The sequence below is a fragment of the Macrobrachium rosenbergii genome, chromosome 42 (genome assembly GCF_040412425.1).
Source record: "Macrobrachium rosenbergii isolate ZJJX-2024 chromosome 42, ASM4041242v1, whole genome shotgun sequence".
NCBI classification, from domain to species: Eukaryota; Metazoa; Arthropoda; class Malacostraca; order Decapoda; family Palaemonidae; genus Macrobrachium; species Macrobrachium rosenbergii.
In genome coordinates this window covers 23,780,839-23,795,621 of record NC_089782.1, presented here as the reverse complement: position 1 = coordinate 23,795,621, position 14,783 = coordinate 23,780,839, and the positions used below count along the sequence as shown (strand labels likewise).

At 36.6% G+C, this 14,783-nt stretch overlaps 1 protein-coding gene across 4 annotated transcripts in view; it reads right to left on the bottom strand.

Annotated features, from left to right (window-relative positions):
* Positions 1–14,783, bottom strand: part of LOC136828058 (bromodomain-containing protein 4B-like) — a 244,872-nt gene that overhangs the window by 33,974 nt on the left and 196,115 nt on the right. For all 4 annotated transcript variants that reach the window (XM_067085758.1, XM_067085760.1, XM_067085759.1 and 1 more), the window contains one exon: positions 12,926–13,018. In XM_067085758.1, the coding sequence (XP_066941859.1) occupies positions 12,926–12,991 (66 nt within the window). In that variant the 5' untranslated portion in view covers positions 12,992–13,018. The remainder of the gene's footprint in view (positions 1–12,925; positions 13,019–14,783) is intronic.

Here is a 14,783-nt window from a genome sequence, read left to right as displayed (position 1 = left end):
GGCCAAGCAGAAAATCAGTTTTTTTTTTTTTTTTTTTTTTTTTACCGTAGAGAGACATAATCAGGAGGCATCTTCTCGCTTAGTAATCAGGCGAACTTAATTTCTCTCAAGTAATCAAGAGCTCGCTCGCTCGCTCTCTCTCTCTCATATATTTACAAGTTCTCTTTCCCTTCAAATATCCAGGAGCTTTCTTCACTGTTTCAAGTAACCTGAATCTCTCTCTCTCTCTCTCTCTCTCTACACACACACACACACACACACACACACACACACACACACACATATATATATATATATATATATATATATATATATATATATATATATATATATATATATATATATATATGAATAGAATTATTCTGTTATTAAGAGCAAAGACCCAGGAGCGTTATGAGCAGCTCAACAGGAACAGCAACTATTGCTCAACTCATCATAACACAGTATTTGTTGAATCACGGCATCTGTGCTTATTTGATGATGTTCAGTTCAGTAATAGCGCCGATTATGTTAATCCTTCCATCCATGCCGGAACTAAAAGCATTAGATCAGACTTGTTTATTGCCTGGCAAACAGGAATTTCATTCTAATAGACTGAGAGCCCATTTTAAAAGGTTGAGTGTCTAGCAAGGTTGATCCTAATTGCATATTATCGATGTTGATAAAGGCGATAATTTTTTTTTATTTTTTAGTACCTAGTGGACATGAAAAACTTTTTTTCCCGCTATTGCTGACGACAACGACATCTATCTATTGTCGCAACTATTGCTGACGACATCATCTTTTCTTTCCTGCAATTGCTGACATCTCTCCTGTTTTTCTTTTTTCGCTGCTGACGACGGCTTCCCGAGCTATCCTGTCGCTTTTGCAGGCAACGACAACTTTATGTTTTATATGCTGTCGCTGACGACGTCGCTGATAACGGCATTTTGCTATCCATTATTGTCGCTGACGAGAACACCTTGTCCTCCTTGCTACAAGTGCTGACGACAACCTTATGAGCCACTGATTTCTTACTTTTGTCGCAACTACTGATGACGACAAACAGTACTTTTCACCGTTGCTGCAGGTGACTGCACCCTCTTATTCTTTTCCATCACTATGATATTCAAATTATGCCTGACCAGCGTTCTTCCTCAAAGGTCTTGTTACACCAAAACCTCTTCTAATGTGCTAGTAGTTCCTCCATTAAAAGGGGCCAACTTCCTCGGCCCCTTCTCAAAGAGAAGACAAATCAAGGCGGGTTTCTTTGCAAGAGGACTATCCTTGTGCGAGGAAATATCAAGAAACTGAACTTTTTCTCACTTTTAATCTTTTCCTTTTACTAAATAAGTAAGGCGTTCCGTTTCGCCATCAGGTGCGTTGGGATATAATGAGAAACTTGGCCTTGAATATGAAAGGCAAACCTGAGTGTAAATACTTCAAGAGTTTAATAAGTTATGTTTATTATTATTGTTATTACTATTATTTCGAAAGAAGACCCTTTTTTTAATAAAAACTTCAATAAAACGAAAGGCCATCTGGATAACGCTGAGTCCATATTGCAGTCTCTCAGTCTCACGAATGAGTTCCTTTGCAGAAGCAGGAAAATTTTTATTATTATTATTATTATTATTATTATTATTATTATTATTATTATTATTATTAACAATATCAAAAGACGAGTGAATCACGACATTCAATGTCATTTATTTAGAATGATACAGATGACATGAAATTTTTCATTATATTTAATCAAACAAGTAACAAGCACGGTAGCTCTCCCTACCCCTATTCAGCCTGTCAGCCTTTATCCAGAATAAAGAATACGAGACTCAGGTGCTTTCCTACTCAAATACATAAAAGCGGCTTTTAATTACATAAAAATTAGGACAAAGAAAGTTTTACAAATAACTTGTTTGTTTGCAAATGTTAGAAGTACACACATGAATTACTTAGCTCAACTACAAAATGAGGTTCTTTGACCAAGCAAATACTTGAAATATGTTTCAGTTTATATATTTTTTTTGTAATTCATCAAAAACCGCACTCCGAAAAATGCGATGATCAAACTACTGATATTTTTTATGAATATCATGACTATTTTATTTCATATTTCGTTTCATTTCCTTTCAAAGACAATTACAAAATACAATATCAGAATCTAGTCACAAAAAGCTTTACTTTATAAATAAGGCGACTATAATTCCCTTTGCTGTTAATGATACTGCTGGTTCCGCTAAAATTATTGTTGTGGCGTTTCAAAGCCTTATTTGGATCCGAAACTTAAATCAATATTGCGCCAAAATATCAAAGGTAAATATATTTAACCGTCAGTAAATCATACAGAAATACGGACTACATTTCATCGCATTTTTATTTAAATGTAACCGCTGATTTGCGAGAATAAATAAAGTTAAGTTTATTACTCAAAGGAAAAACCATTCCCACGGAACAAACCTGGGAGGCTAATAATTTACAAGGCGAGTTTCCACAGAATGACCTGATAAATCAGGACAAGGCACTACACAAGAACTATTTTCCATCTTCTTCGTCTGGCAATCGAGTGATCTACTGAGAAGGCTGAGCTGCTCCTCCTCCTCCTATTCCTCCTCCTAAAACACCCCACTCGGGAGCCAACTCCAAGGCTGGAGAGGACGTGAAAATCTACGGATGATTAGCTGACGGAACGAAATCTCGCGTCACGGCAGGAGTCTGGTCAAGACTTCGGTTTCATTTCGGACTTGAGGGGGTTTGGCCTGGCAGGTATTATGATTCGAACTAATGAACTTTTTGAGCTTTATGATGATAACAATCGGCGGAGTTTATAATCAAACCATTTTAATATAAATTTTGGAGTTTGTTTTGCCTTCTGAACTAACTTTTGTTCTGATTACTTTACTTTCAGTTTGATCTGCTCCATCAGCTTTCGTTCTGTACTTTCTTTGCTCGGAAAACTTCCGTTCTGTAATTATGATTTTTAAAAGTTATATATACTACGACAGTCCCAGCATGCTTTCTTAATACCTACAAAGGAGGTCATAGTTTGGAGTCTGCCGTTTGTTAACAAGATCATACAAAAACTTACACTTGGATTTTTACGGAAAGTTTGCCAAAGGATGGACCTCCAAACTGGCAACAGGTGATTAGATTTTACAAGAGATAACGAGGTAATTTTCTGGACCCTTCGTGAGGTGACGTGCTCAGCCTTAGAAGAGGCCTGCGGTCTCCAAACATCTTTGTTGAGAATATATTTGCTTTGAATGGAATAGAACAGAACAGAATAGAATATAGAATTTTGGCCAAAAGCCAAGCCCTGGGACCTATGAGGTTATTCAGCGCTGAAAAGGAAATTGAGTGTAAAAGGTTACAGAGGTGTAACAGGAGGAAAATCTCGCAGTTGCACTATGAAACAACTGTTAGGAGAGGATGAATAGCAAGATGGAAGAAAGAGAATATGAATGAAGGTAGAGTTACAGGAATGAAAGGGGTTGCGACTGGGGCCGAAGGGACGCTGCAAAGAACCTTAAGTAATGCCTACAGTGCACCGCATGACGTGCACTGACAGCACTACCTCCCAACGGGGTATCTGCTTTTGAGTTTTGTTTGTTTAGTTCAGAGCTTTGATAAGGTCTGCTTATGAAGCTACATCATGGCTCTATAAACAAGTTGGTTTATTCGTCTGGTGATTTTTTAGGAACTTTTCCTAATGATTATGAATATTTTTGGGGTTTCGTTTTTTTAGAACTTGAAGAATCTTTTGCCTTTCGAATATATATAAAGCATGATGATTGTTCACATGTTTATTTCAAACTTTGACAACCTTTTGAGCTCAAGAAGCTTCTGAGCTCGAGGAATTTTATCTTGAACTTGATTAATTTCTCTTTCCTCTTTGTGAGTTCACAGAACCCTTAGTGCTAAATCTCGGAACCTATCTAGATCTCAGTTAGTTTTGAGTTTAAAATGACCACCTTTCTATTTTGAGTCCTGAAAAATCTTCTGCTTCATTCTAGTACTATTATGGTACATTCACCACTTGAGTAAATCCAACATTGGCCACAAGTACCTACTTCTGCAAAGACTGGGAATATTTCGCCCTAGCCTATCTGTATAAATAGTTTGGCGAGGTGTTATTATACAACAAAGACGCGGCGAGTAGGAATCATCATGTACCTTAATAGCCGATTTATATCCAAATTTTCTTTTACTAACACTAAACAATATAAGGAGGAGGAGGAGGAAGAGGGAAGAGGAGGGAGGAGGAGGAGGAGGAGGAGGAGGAGGAGGAGAAGGAGGAGGAGGGGAGGAGGAGGAGGAGGAGGAGGAGGAGGAAGAGGAGGAGGAGGGAGGAGGAGGAGGAGGAGGAATTCCCAAAATAAGAACAGAGAACCTTGGAAATTAATGGAGGATGAAGGGTGGAATACAAGGACCTGTGGAAAAATCAGAAATGTAAGAAAACAGGGGAAGCGAATGTGGAGGAATTATAGACAAAGGAAGAAGAAGAGCAGGGGGAGGAGGATGTGACGGGGCAAAAATAAGAGAAGGTACAATATCCATAGCTTAAAACATAAAAGTAACCTCCATCCTAACTGCTCAATTAATAAATAAAGAGCGTGAAATTGCTATCACAACCTTTTATCAGCCTCAGAGCAATCTTCATCACTGTCACCATAACCAACATGGAGGGTCTTTTTCTTTTAATTATCTGGGACTAAAATGGATGCGAGTTACCTTATTAATACTTCGTCTTCACTTCTATCAAAAGTCATCAATAGCTTTTCTGTAGGTTTGGGTTCTTCTTCCTAAAATCACTTCAAATTTCAAACATCTGACTTATATTGAATCCTATACTGAGACTCAAGGTCAACACCATGGAAAGAACTAAAACGCGCTATGCAAGGTTTAACTACCATTTACGCACTGTAAAAGCTGATAAGAATAAATGCATCCGTCCTGATAATATAATATTAAATACCCACTTACTAGTTACAAGAAAGATTTTATAGACAAGAAAAAAATAATTTGAATTTTACATTAGTTATGTCAGTATCCCTACCACGATCAATAATGGACTACATTAATCTTACTGATGCACTTAACATTACGCAAACCAATTAAAAAAAAAGAAATATTGTAATCAGCATGAAGATTATTTCTGGTATCTGTTGTTTTTATTCCAATGTCAATTTCCTCTCAGGCAATAATTCCTTCCGTCGTAAAAAAAAAAAAAAGTAAAATACAGGCTGCGGTAAGTAAAATCGTATGAACAAATTCCGTAGAGTTTTTAATTTCTTCCCGACCGACGGTAAGTCATTAGATAGATTGCAAGCTTTTATGGTTCGCTTACAAAATGACAGATTATACTGGCACGTGGCACAGGGAAAGAATGGATTAAAGTAATTCATAAATTGTTAAAACTCGACTGAAAACAGAAAACATTAAAGGTTTGAAAGTTAACGTCCCTTATGCGATGGCTAAGTGGATCAGCCGGATTACTTACTGAAATCCCTCTTATTTATAATGGAATACACTGTATAACAGTATTTTGTAGAACATGTAGCATACATTTACCCACATACATGAGGAAACAGCTATTCTATAAAAATATTTTTACACTTAGAATTAAGGGACAAAATAAAACAGTAAGTACCCTTTTATCTTATCTCTTCGGGCCTAATGGGAAGCCAGAAATAAGCTTTATGAAAATCATACTAAAATGTGTGTCACACCAATTCACAGAGATTACGCACAGAGATTATATATATATATATATATATATATATATATATATATATATATATATATATATATATATATATATATATATATATATATATATATATGATGTCTGTAGTCGCAAAAATTATGTACAAGATACATGCCTTATCTTTTTCTCTCTTTCTCTCTCTTACTGTGCGCGTGTGAAAGGAAACCAGCAGATAAGGGTGAAAACTTCCCAAACCATTCTTCTTCTTCTTCTTCTTCCGGTAAAAGAGAATTAGTGTCGACAAATTTACCGTCGACGCTGATGCGCGACCGTCTTATAAGACGTCCTTTGTCAACGGGAAATTGTATCAAAGGAAATATTTAGGCCGAGCACGGTTCTAACAATACGCACAATGACATTTTCCGAGAGAGAGAGAGAGAGAGAGAGAGAGAGAGAGAGAGAGAGAGAGAGAGAGAGAGAGAGAGATTGGCCTGGATTAAGATATTTAGGCCTAAAAGCCAAGTACTGGTGCGGCTAGGCCATTCGGCGCTTTTTGTTGGATATGTTAGAATTCCCTAAATAAATTTTGATTTGTTTTATATTTATTTTCATTCTGAAACTTTTGTTTATCTAGTATAATTCTTTCGGAAAGCGCATTATTCTTTATACTGAGCTAAATTCCTCTTGTAATTCATTAATGGACTTGCCATGCAATGAATTAGCCATTCTATCTTGGTTAAAACGTGATAAAGAACTGAGAGAGAGAGAGAGAGAGAGAGAGAGAGAGAGAGAGAGAGAGAGAGAGAGAGAGAGAGAGAGAGAGAATTTACAAATGGAAATTCAAGAAATTTACAGTTCCAGTTTTAACTTAATATACAGACTACTGGGGAGAGAGAGAGAGAGAGAGAGAGAGAGAGAGAGAGAGAGAGAGAGAGAGAGAGAGAGAGAGAGATTTACAAATGGAAATTCAAGAAATTTACAGTTCCAGTTTTAACTTAACAAATAGACTACTGGAGAGAGAGAGAGAGAGAGAGAGAGAGAGAGAGAGAGAGAGAGAGAGAGAGAGAGAGAGAGAGAGAGATTCAAGAAATTTACTGTGCCAGTTTTAACTTTACATATAGACTACTGGCGAGAGAGAGAGAGAGAGAGAGAGAGAGAGAGAGAGAGAGAGAGAGAGAGAGAGAGAGAGAGAGAGAGATGAGAAATTCAAGAAATTTTCTGTGCCAGTTTTAACTTTACATAAAGACTACAAGGGCGGGGAGTGGGGGGGGGGGAGGAATGGGTAAGGGGGTTGTTACCGCTCTTCGAAAATGTAGCCCAAGTATCGAAAGAACTCCAAGATAAAGAAGGCGGAAGCCGATGAGGTAAACGATGGGTCCGGCTGAAGAATTAAGAAGGATAAAAAGGGATAAGACGCTGTCATCTTCCGAGGCACAAAAAGTGGGGAAAGAACAAACACAAACGCACTAGAAATTCACGCATCGGCAACTTATCTCTTCTGTTATTTTTAAAGATGCGAGTCTGTAATAATATATATAAGGCAGTGACCAATTACTCTACACTTTTAGTTATCTTTTCAAAAGTAAATGCTTTTGTATACACGATGCTCAAACTGTTTTGTTTACAATTTCGCTTAAACATATAACAGGCTAATTTAATTTGCAGCTTTAGAATGTGTTACGTACTTTTTTCCACTAGGATTTCTATTAATTCCTAGGAACTATCCCTCAACCTCATCTCAGACGTTCATGTAACTCCCTACATGCCACATCATTTCGCATTTTCTATTTTGAGACCAGCAAGCTTTAGAACTCTTACTACTTCAATGGTCCCTTACTGAGGTAACAACTCTTACCAAAGATGAATCTTTCGTTTTCCTCTATTAGAAACCCCATTCTTCTTTGTTATTTTGTCGTTCAAAAGGCACAGGTTGCATAATTCAAGTTATCTGTCCCATCCGAATAAAGAATTCTATTTGAAATATAGGGCACAACAGTGATCTGGCAAGTGGTCCGGCAACTCATTACAAAGTTTTTTTTTTAAGCGCCTTGGTAAATAACGCATTCATACCGCCAGATTCACTCATCCCACAGCAGAAAGCATATTCTAATTTATTTGCAAAGAAGACGTAAGTATTCATTAAAAAAAAACATTCCCTTCATCATCGTAAAATATCAAAGTGGCTCTTATGAAATTTAGTAAAACATAAAAGCCTTATTTTGGTCGCTTGTACAATCAACAGTAATTTCTTGTCGCTGGGGAACAGTAGTTTTAAATTCTTTTGACGTGTGAGAAAATAATATGCAAATGAACTCCAAGACTGTTTTCTCTTCGTCTATTCATCGCTTAACGACCCACCGTTTCATACAATCCATCAGTAAATGAAAGACACACGAAAGAAAAAAAAACATACACAATGAACGCCCCTGTCAACATGCTCAGTATTCTTGCAAAATGTGAACAAAGAAAGCCTCGTGTCAGCATGATCTGTAGTCGGAATCCTGCTTGCATAATGTCGGAGAAAAAATGATCTTTTATAATGACAAAGTATGTAAAACAAAGATAAAAAAAATGGATGTTCTCGATCTCGTTATTCTAAGTAGGCCAGAGATAAAGTATGCACGCGCGGCAGTTTTGAAATCCGGAGACAAAAGACGTGAAAAGATGCGTCACACAAAGGAAACTTTAAATGGAATGCAGCAAAATTTCATCTGCGCGCTGCTCGGCGAGCAGGTTCATTTTATCATCTATCACAAGAAAATAGGGAATTCTAAGTCTCTCTCTCTCTCTCTCTCTCTCTCTCTCTCTCTCTCTCTCTCTCTCTCTCTCTCTCAGCCTGGAAACAAGAGGAACTGCACAAAATGAAATCCAATATTTGAACTTTTTTCACGGTTCGAAAGAATGTGATAGCCTTTCATCTCTCTCTCTCTCTCTCTCAAGAATTAAGATTTACTGCAATCATCATCCATATTGAATATAAAATTTCAAGAAAAATGTTTATCAACTTGCCAAGGAAGGTAGAACGAATCAACAAAACTAAATAAATAAAACAAATAACAAATAACTGAACGTTTGTATTCACGGATGACTCCGCCGCGGACAATATTGTTCAATATAGCCATTCGTGATTGCAAAAGCTAAAATATAATTGTTATTTGACATATGTATTCAGTTCTGTTCTTTTTTCTACCTTTGCTTTGAATATGTTCATGAATAACAAGTGTAAATGAACGTTTCCAATATATAAAGAAATAAAAAATAATAGGATACTATAGAATATAGAATTTAGGCCTAAGGCCAAGCGCTGGGACCTATGAGATCATTCAGCGCTGAAAAGGCAATTGACAGCGAAAATGTTTGAAAGTTGTAACAGGAGGAAAACATCGCAGTTGCACTATGAATCAATTGTTAGGAGAGGGTGGAAAGTACGATGGAAGAAAGAGATTATGAACGAAGGTACAGTTAAAGGAATAAAAGGGGTTGCAGCTAAGGGCCGAAGGGACGCTGTGAAGAACCTTAAGTAATGCCTAAAGTGCACCACATGAGGTGGACTGACGACACTGCACCCCTACGGGGGTAAATGGATGCTATAATATATTATTTTTGTGTGTTCACCTTGAGGCAAGGGGACACCCAATTCCGCGGACTGACAAAGGCTACGGGAAAGTCCAAGGCTTGAGAAAACAGACTGTATGGACTTTAATAGCGTAAGGCGACTAAATATGGTGCCTTAGATAACCAAGGTGTCACAAAAGGAAGCAGAAATACTCAAGTCAATTTTAAGTGAAGGATAACTAAATGAAGAGAATGCTAAGGGTTCCCATATATCAAAAGTTTGTTATTTCAATTTAGCCCCTCTCTCTCTCTCTCTCTCTCTCTCTCTCTCTCTCTCTCTCTCTCTCTCTCCACTAGAAGCTTGCTCGTCCTCAATTCATTTGAGAAAAGGGGGGGCCCTTACGTAATCAAACTATGATTTTCACCATTAACCCTACTGCCCAAATTAGCCAATAATCTCCGCGTCATCATCAAAGGTACGTTGTGTCAAGCCGAGCCAAAGTTGGCCCTGCCAGGGAGGAAGTTCTGACAGTTGTTCATCCTCACCTGACATCTACATTGGGGTGCAAGACGTTCCAGTCCGTGCAGCGAGTCTAAATTTGGAAAAACAAATAACCGCAGCTTCGATCCTACCTGAGTTTCGCATCATCCCTTCAGGTACCATAAATATTGTCCTAAAATTTAAAATTGCTGGTGTTAAATCAAAATCTTTGGGGACTCAAGATGACTTGTATTCAACCAAGTCTGAACCGAAGGTGGTGTCTTCGAGTGACTTCTTTGGAGGCTTAAAACTGTTTGCTTGTTAAAATGTTTGTATATATATAAGTATCTGAGAAGTAAGACGCGTCATTTGCAACTTTATATGAGCCTTCATATTTCTAGTTTTTAATCATTCTTACAAATATATTATGAAGATTAGGGAGGTTTATTCCAAGCAGTTTTGACGTATAATAGCTTTACAAGTTATCGATTAGGCGAGTTAATCGGTGTCATGTCATACACACCAAGGCCCTTTAGGCATTTCGACACCTTGTTATCACAGGCAACTAATGTGTAAGGGCTCATGCTGGCATAAGGCCAGCCTAACCTATAACAACTTCAGCTATCATGGTCATTACTTTTTTTTTTCTTTCTTTTTTACATTTGACGGCTATAGAATTTATTTACATCTACTGATGGGCACACGAGAGAAGGGGTCCTTAACAACATCACCTCCTGTCAAAAGAGTCGGGAGACTTCCTGTAATAAATTCTACTGTCACCCCTTGTTACAGGAAATGATATATAATATAATATATATATATATATATATATATATATATATATATATATATATATATATATATATATATATATATATATATATATATATATATATACATACACACACACACATACACATATATATATATATTTATTTATTATAATATATATATATATATATAAATATATATATATATATATATATATATATATATATATATGTATACATATATATATATATATATATATATATATATATATATATATATATGTTTATTTATTAATATAGTGTATGCATACACACACACATTTATTATTTATTTAACATAAACCGTTTCCTGTAACAAGGGTGACAGTTAGAATCTGTATAAACATACATAACTACTCTATAACATATCCCACACAAATCATTAAACAAACATGCAACATCATTCTCAATAAATCAACGTGACTGGTTAAAAGATCTGACAGTTTGATCTTGCATAGCAGCGCAACCGTTAAAAAAACACACGAAATATACTTTTAAAATGTAAAAAAAAAAAAAAAAAATTATATAGTCTGCACGTGTGGCATCGAAGAGACCGCAGAACATAAAAAGGGAATATCTTAGCCATAAGGCTCGTGTCACGTTTTCTATGAAAACGGCCTGATTTGCTTCCTATCAACAGCGAAGTTTTTTTCTTCTTCTTTTCGGCAGACGTGGGTGATAAGGTTTCGCGGACGTGATTACCTTTGGAAGTCAAAGCCTTTCTTCTGAGATCTAATAACTCTCTTTCTTTCTCTCTCTCTCTCAACATAGATATGGATAACAACCTCTCTCGTCACTCTAATAAATCAAAATCCATTACATCTCTCTCTCTCCCCACTCTCTCCAAGAAAATGGATAACCATCTCTCACTCGTCACCCTTAATAAGGAAATGAAAATTTCATTCTCTCTCTCTCTCTCTCTCTCTCTCTCTCTCTCTCTCTCTCTCTCTCCCAGCATGGAAATGGATAACATTCTCTCTCGGGTCACTCTTGATAAGGAAATTAAAAACAATATCCCTCTCTCTCCCATCCCTCTCTCTCTCTCTCTCTCTCTCTCTCTCTCTCTCTCTCTCTCTCAATCTATCACGTCACTCTCAACAAGGAAATGGAAAATTTCCCTCTCTCTCTCTCTCTCTCTCCTCTTCTTCAATCTCTCTCTGAACAAGGAAACGGAAAACCATCTCTCTCTCTCTGAACAAGGAAACGGAAACCATCTCTCTCTCACTCATTGTATCGACTACTCTTGAAAATTAAACATCAATTTCCTTCTCGCTTTCTCATCCTCCTTTTTCGAGGGTATTGGAAATAACTTATATATCTTCATTCACTTTCAATAAAAAATTAAATATACCTTATCAAACTATGAATAACAAACAATCTCTCCCTCTGTGTGTGTGTGTGTGTGTGTGTGTGTGTGTGTGTGTGTGTGTGTTATTACCTTAAACGAGAAAGTCGACAGCAACCTCTAAATACCCTAACAAGAATATCCAAAGGAATATCTCACTTATTTTCAAATTTAATGCAAAAACACCAAATACATAGTTAACTATAACAGTAAAAATTCACAAGAAATAAATAAGATGCATTCCCATGTTTACTATTAAAAAATGTTACTATGTGTAAGAGAGAGAGAGAGAGAGAGAGAGAGAGAGAGAGAGAGAGAGAGAGAGAGAGAGAGAGAAGGGGGGGGCGGGGAAGTGGTGGTGGACTGGGGACAACCTTTATGTAAAGAATAATGATACATAACGAGTCTTTTATAGCATTACGTACAGCTTTTTGTTATTTTTATCCCAAATGTTCATCTACAATAAGACCATTAAGAATTCAACGACCACCCACTCGAAAGAAGACTAAGAGCTGAAATGGAGAGAGGGAGAGAGAGAGAGAGATAGAGAGAGTGATGTAGGGGATAAATGGCCCATTAATTCAGTGATACAAGGGTTTCTATTAAAAATTACACAAATACGTAATCACACACACACACATTATATATATATACAAGCACATATATATATACACATATGTACATATATATGTATGCCTATACAAATAAGGATATATACATCCATAAATGGATATAAGGTACCAGTATTGATATTTTGTGAAGTAGGAAAAATATACTGTAAACACTTATCGAGGAGAAAAAATGTCCGTTGCTTCCACACACTGAATATGTATATATATATATATATATATATATATATATATATATATATATATATATATATATATATATATATAAATATATATAGTAATTATCAATTACCTATAGTATATAAGAGTAATTATCAGAGAGAGAGAGAGAGTAGAGAGAGAGAGAGAGAGAGAGAGAGAGAGAGAGAGAGAGAGAGAGAGAGAGAGAGAAATGAATACAGATCGTCATTGCAATCTTACCTCCCGCCGTAGCCGGGCCACCTGTAACTGTCGTGGTTTGAGCGTTGACTCTGTGGCAGCTGTCATTCTGGGTCGTCCTCAGCCGATGCAACTCTGCAGAGAAGAACAAAAAAAAAACTTTAAAACTTCCGGAAACATTATTGTGTGGGGGTAAGAATAAAACTCAGATGCAATTTCCCAACTTTTGTGAAGCCAAGAAATCTGCCGTGGCTATGCAAGAGAAAGCACAGGAATAACGATAAAATGCTGAAGCATTTGCAGGATTGAATTGTACCACTGCCAGGGGACAAAGAAGATAAATCTGCGAATGTAAGAGAAGAATCTGCAGCAATTGCAAGAGGACACCGCAACAACTATAAGAAAAGATAACAAGGAAAACTACTACAACCCCCAAGATAAACCAAACAACTGTAAGAGCAGGAACTTGTAAGGCATTGCTTGTAAGACAATCTGTATATTCAAGTGACTTAATGCTAAACAATTAACTAGTGGCTAGTGGCTACATTATACGGACTATAATGTACATTTTACTTTACAAAATATAAATATAAATACATGTATATATATATTTATTCATATATATATTTATGTATGTATGTATGTATGTATGCATGTATATGTGTGTGTGTGTATTACGGAGAAAATAACAACCTCCTTGAGTAGTGTTTCGAAGTATATCAAGATAAGACGACACATCTTTAGCTTTCGAAGGCTTATCTAAGTGACATCTAACGGAGAACACCGGAACCCTTGAAAGCGGTGTGTGTGTATTGTTCTACTAATATAAATATAAAAAACCTATAAATAAAAGGTATTTTTGTCTAATATATTTGTCAGAAAGTGACTGTTCTTTGTATGTCATATATAGATAAATAAATAAATAAAAAAATTTATAAAAAAATTCTATTATAGACATATATAATTATATATATATATATATATATATATATATATATATATATATATATTATATATATATATATATATATATATATATATATATATATGATGAAGCATCACAGTCAGTATAAATCGCTCTAACTAATGTGCGTCGCGCAAGTAGGGTTATAAAAATTGCTAGGAAACTGCCATAACTTTGTCGTATATCCAGCTAAATGAACACACGTGCCAGCTTCTCTGCAACCTCCTTAATTAACATATGAAAAGGGAGATGCGACAACAAACTAAAAACTCATCAACTACTGCCACTACCCGAAAAAATATATCCTGCTACCCCGTAGGAGGGTAGTGCCGTCAGTGCAACTCACGTAGTGCACTGTAAGCATTACTACAGGGTGCGTGCAGTGTCCCTACGGCCCGTAGCTGCACCCACCTTTTATTCTTTTACTTTACCTCTTTTCCCGCTTCCTTTCTTCTAACGTGCTGTCCAACCTCTCTAACTGTTACTTCTTAGTGAAAATGTGAGTTTTCTCGCAATTACACCTCTAGATTCTGTACTTCATCGTCTTGTATATTCTGGATCTCTTGATGTTGCTGTCCAACCACTCCAACTCCCTCTTTTCAGTCTTGAAGGCTGATTGGCCCAAAGCGCCCCAGTGGCTTAGTTTGACAACTTCAGTTTCATAAAATCAAAACCAAAATCAAGGGAGCTACTAGCAGTAGCATGGACTGAAATATTTTACTATGAAACAAAGCCTGGACGCCTCTCTATCCTGAAGGCATTATACATAGAACAGGAAAAACACTCTGTTAATATACAGTACGAGGAATTATTCATACTACATATATTGAAATACCGAGACCATCAGACGACCTCCGAGAATCATCCTGACGACGTAATTATGGTCGTCCCTTCCCCTTCCTCCCTTCCCCCACCCCTCCCCCACCCCTCACCCCT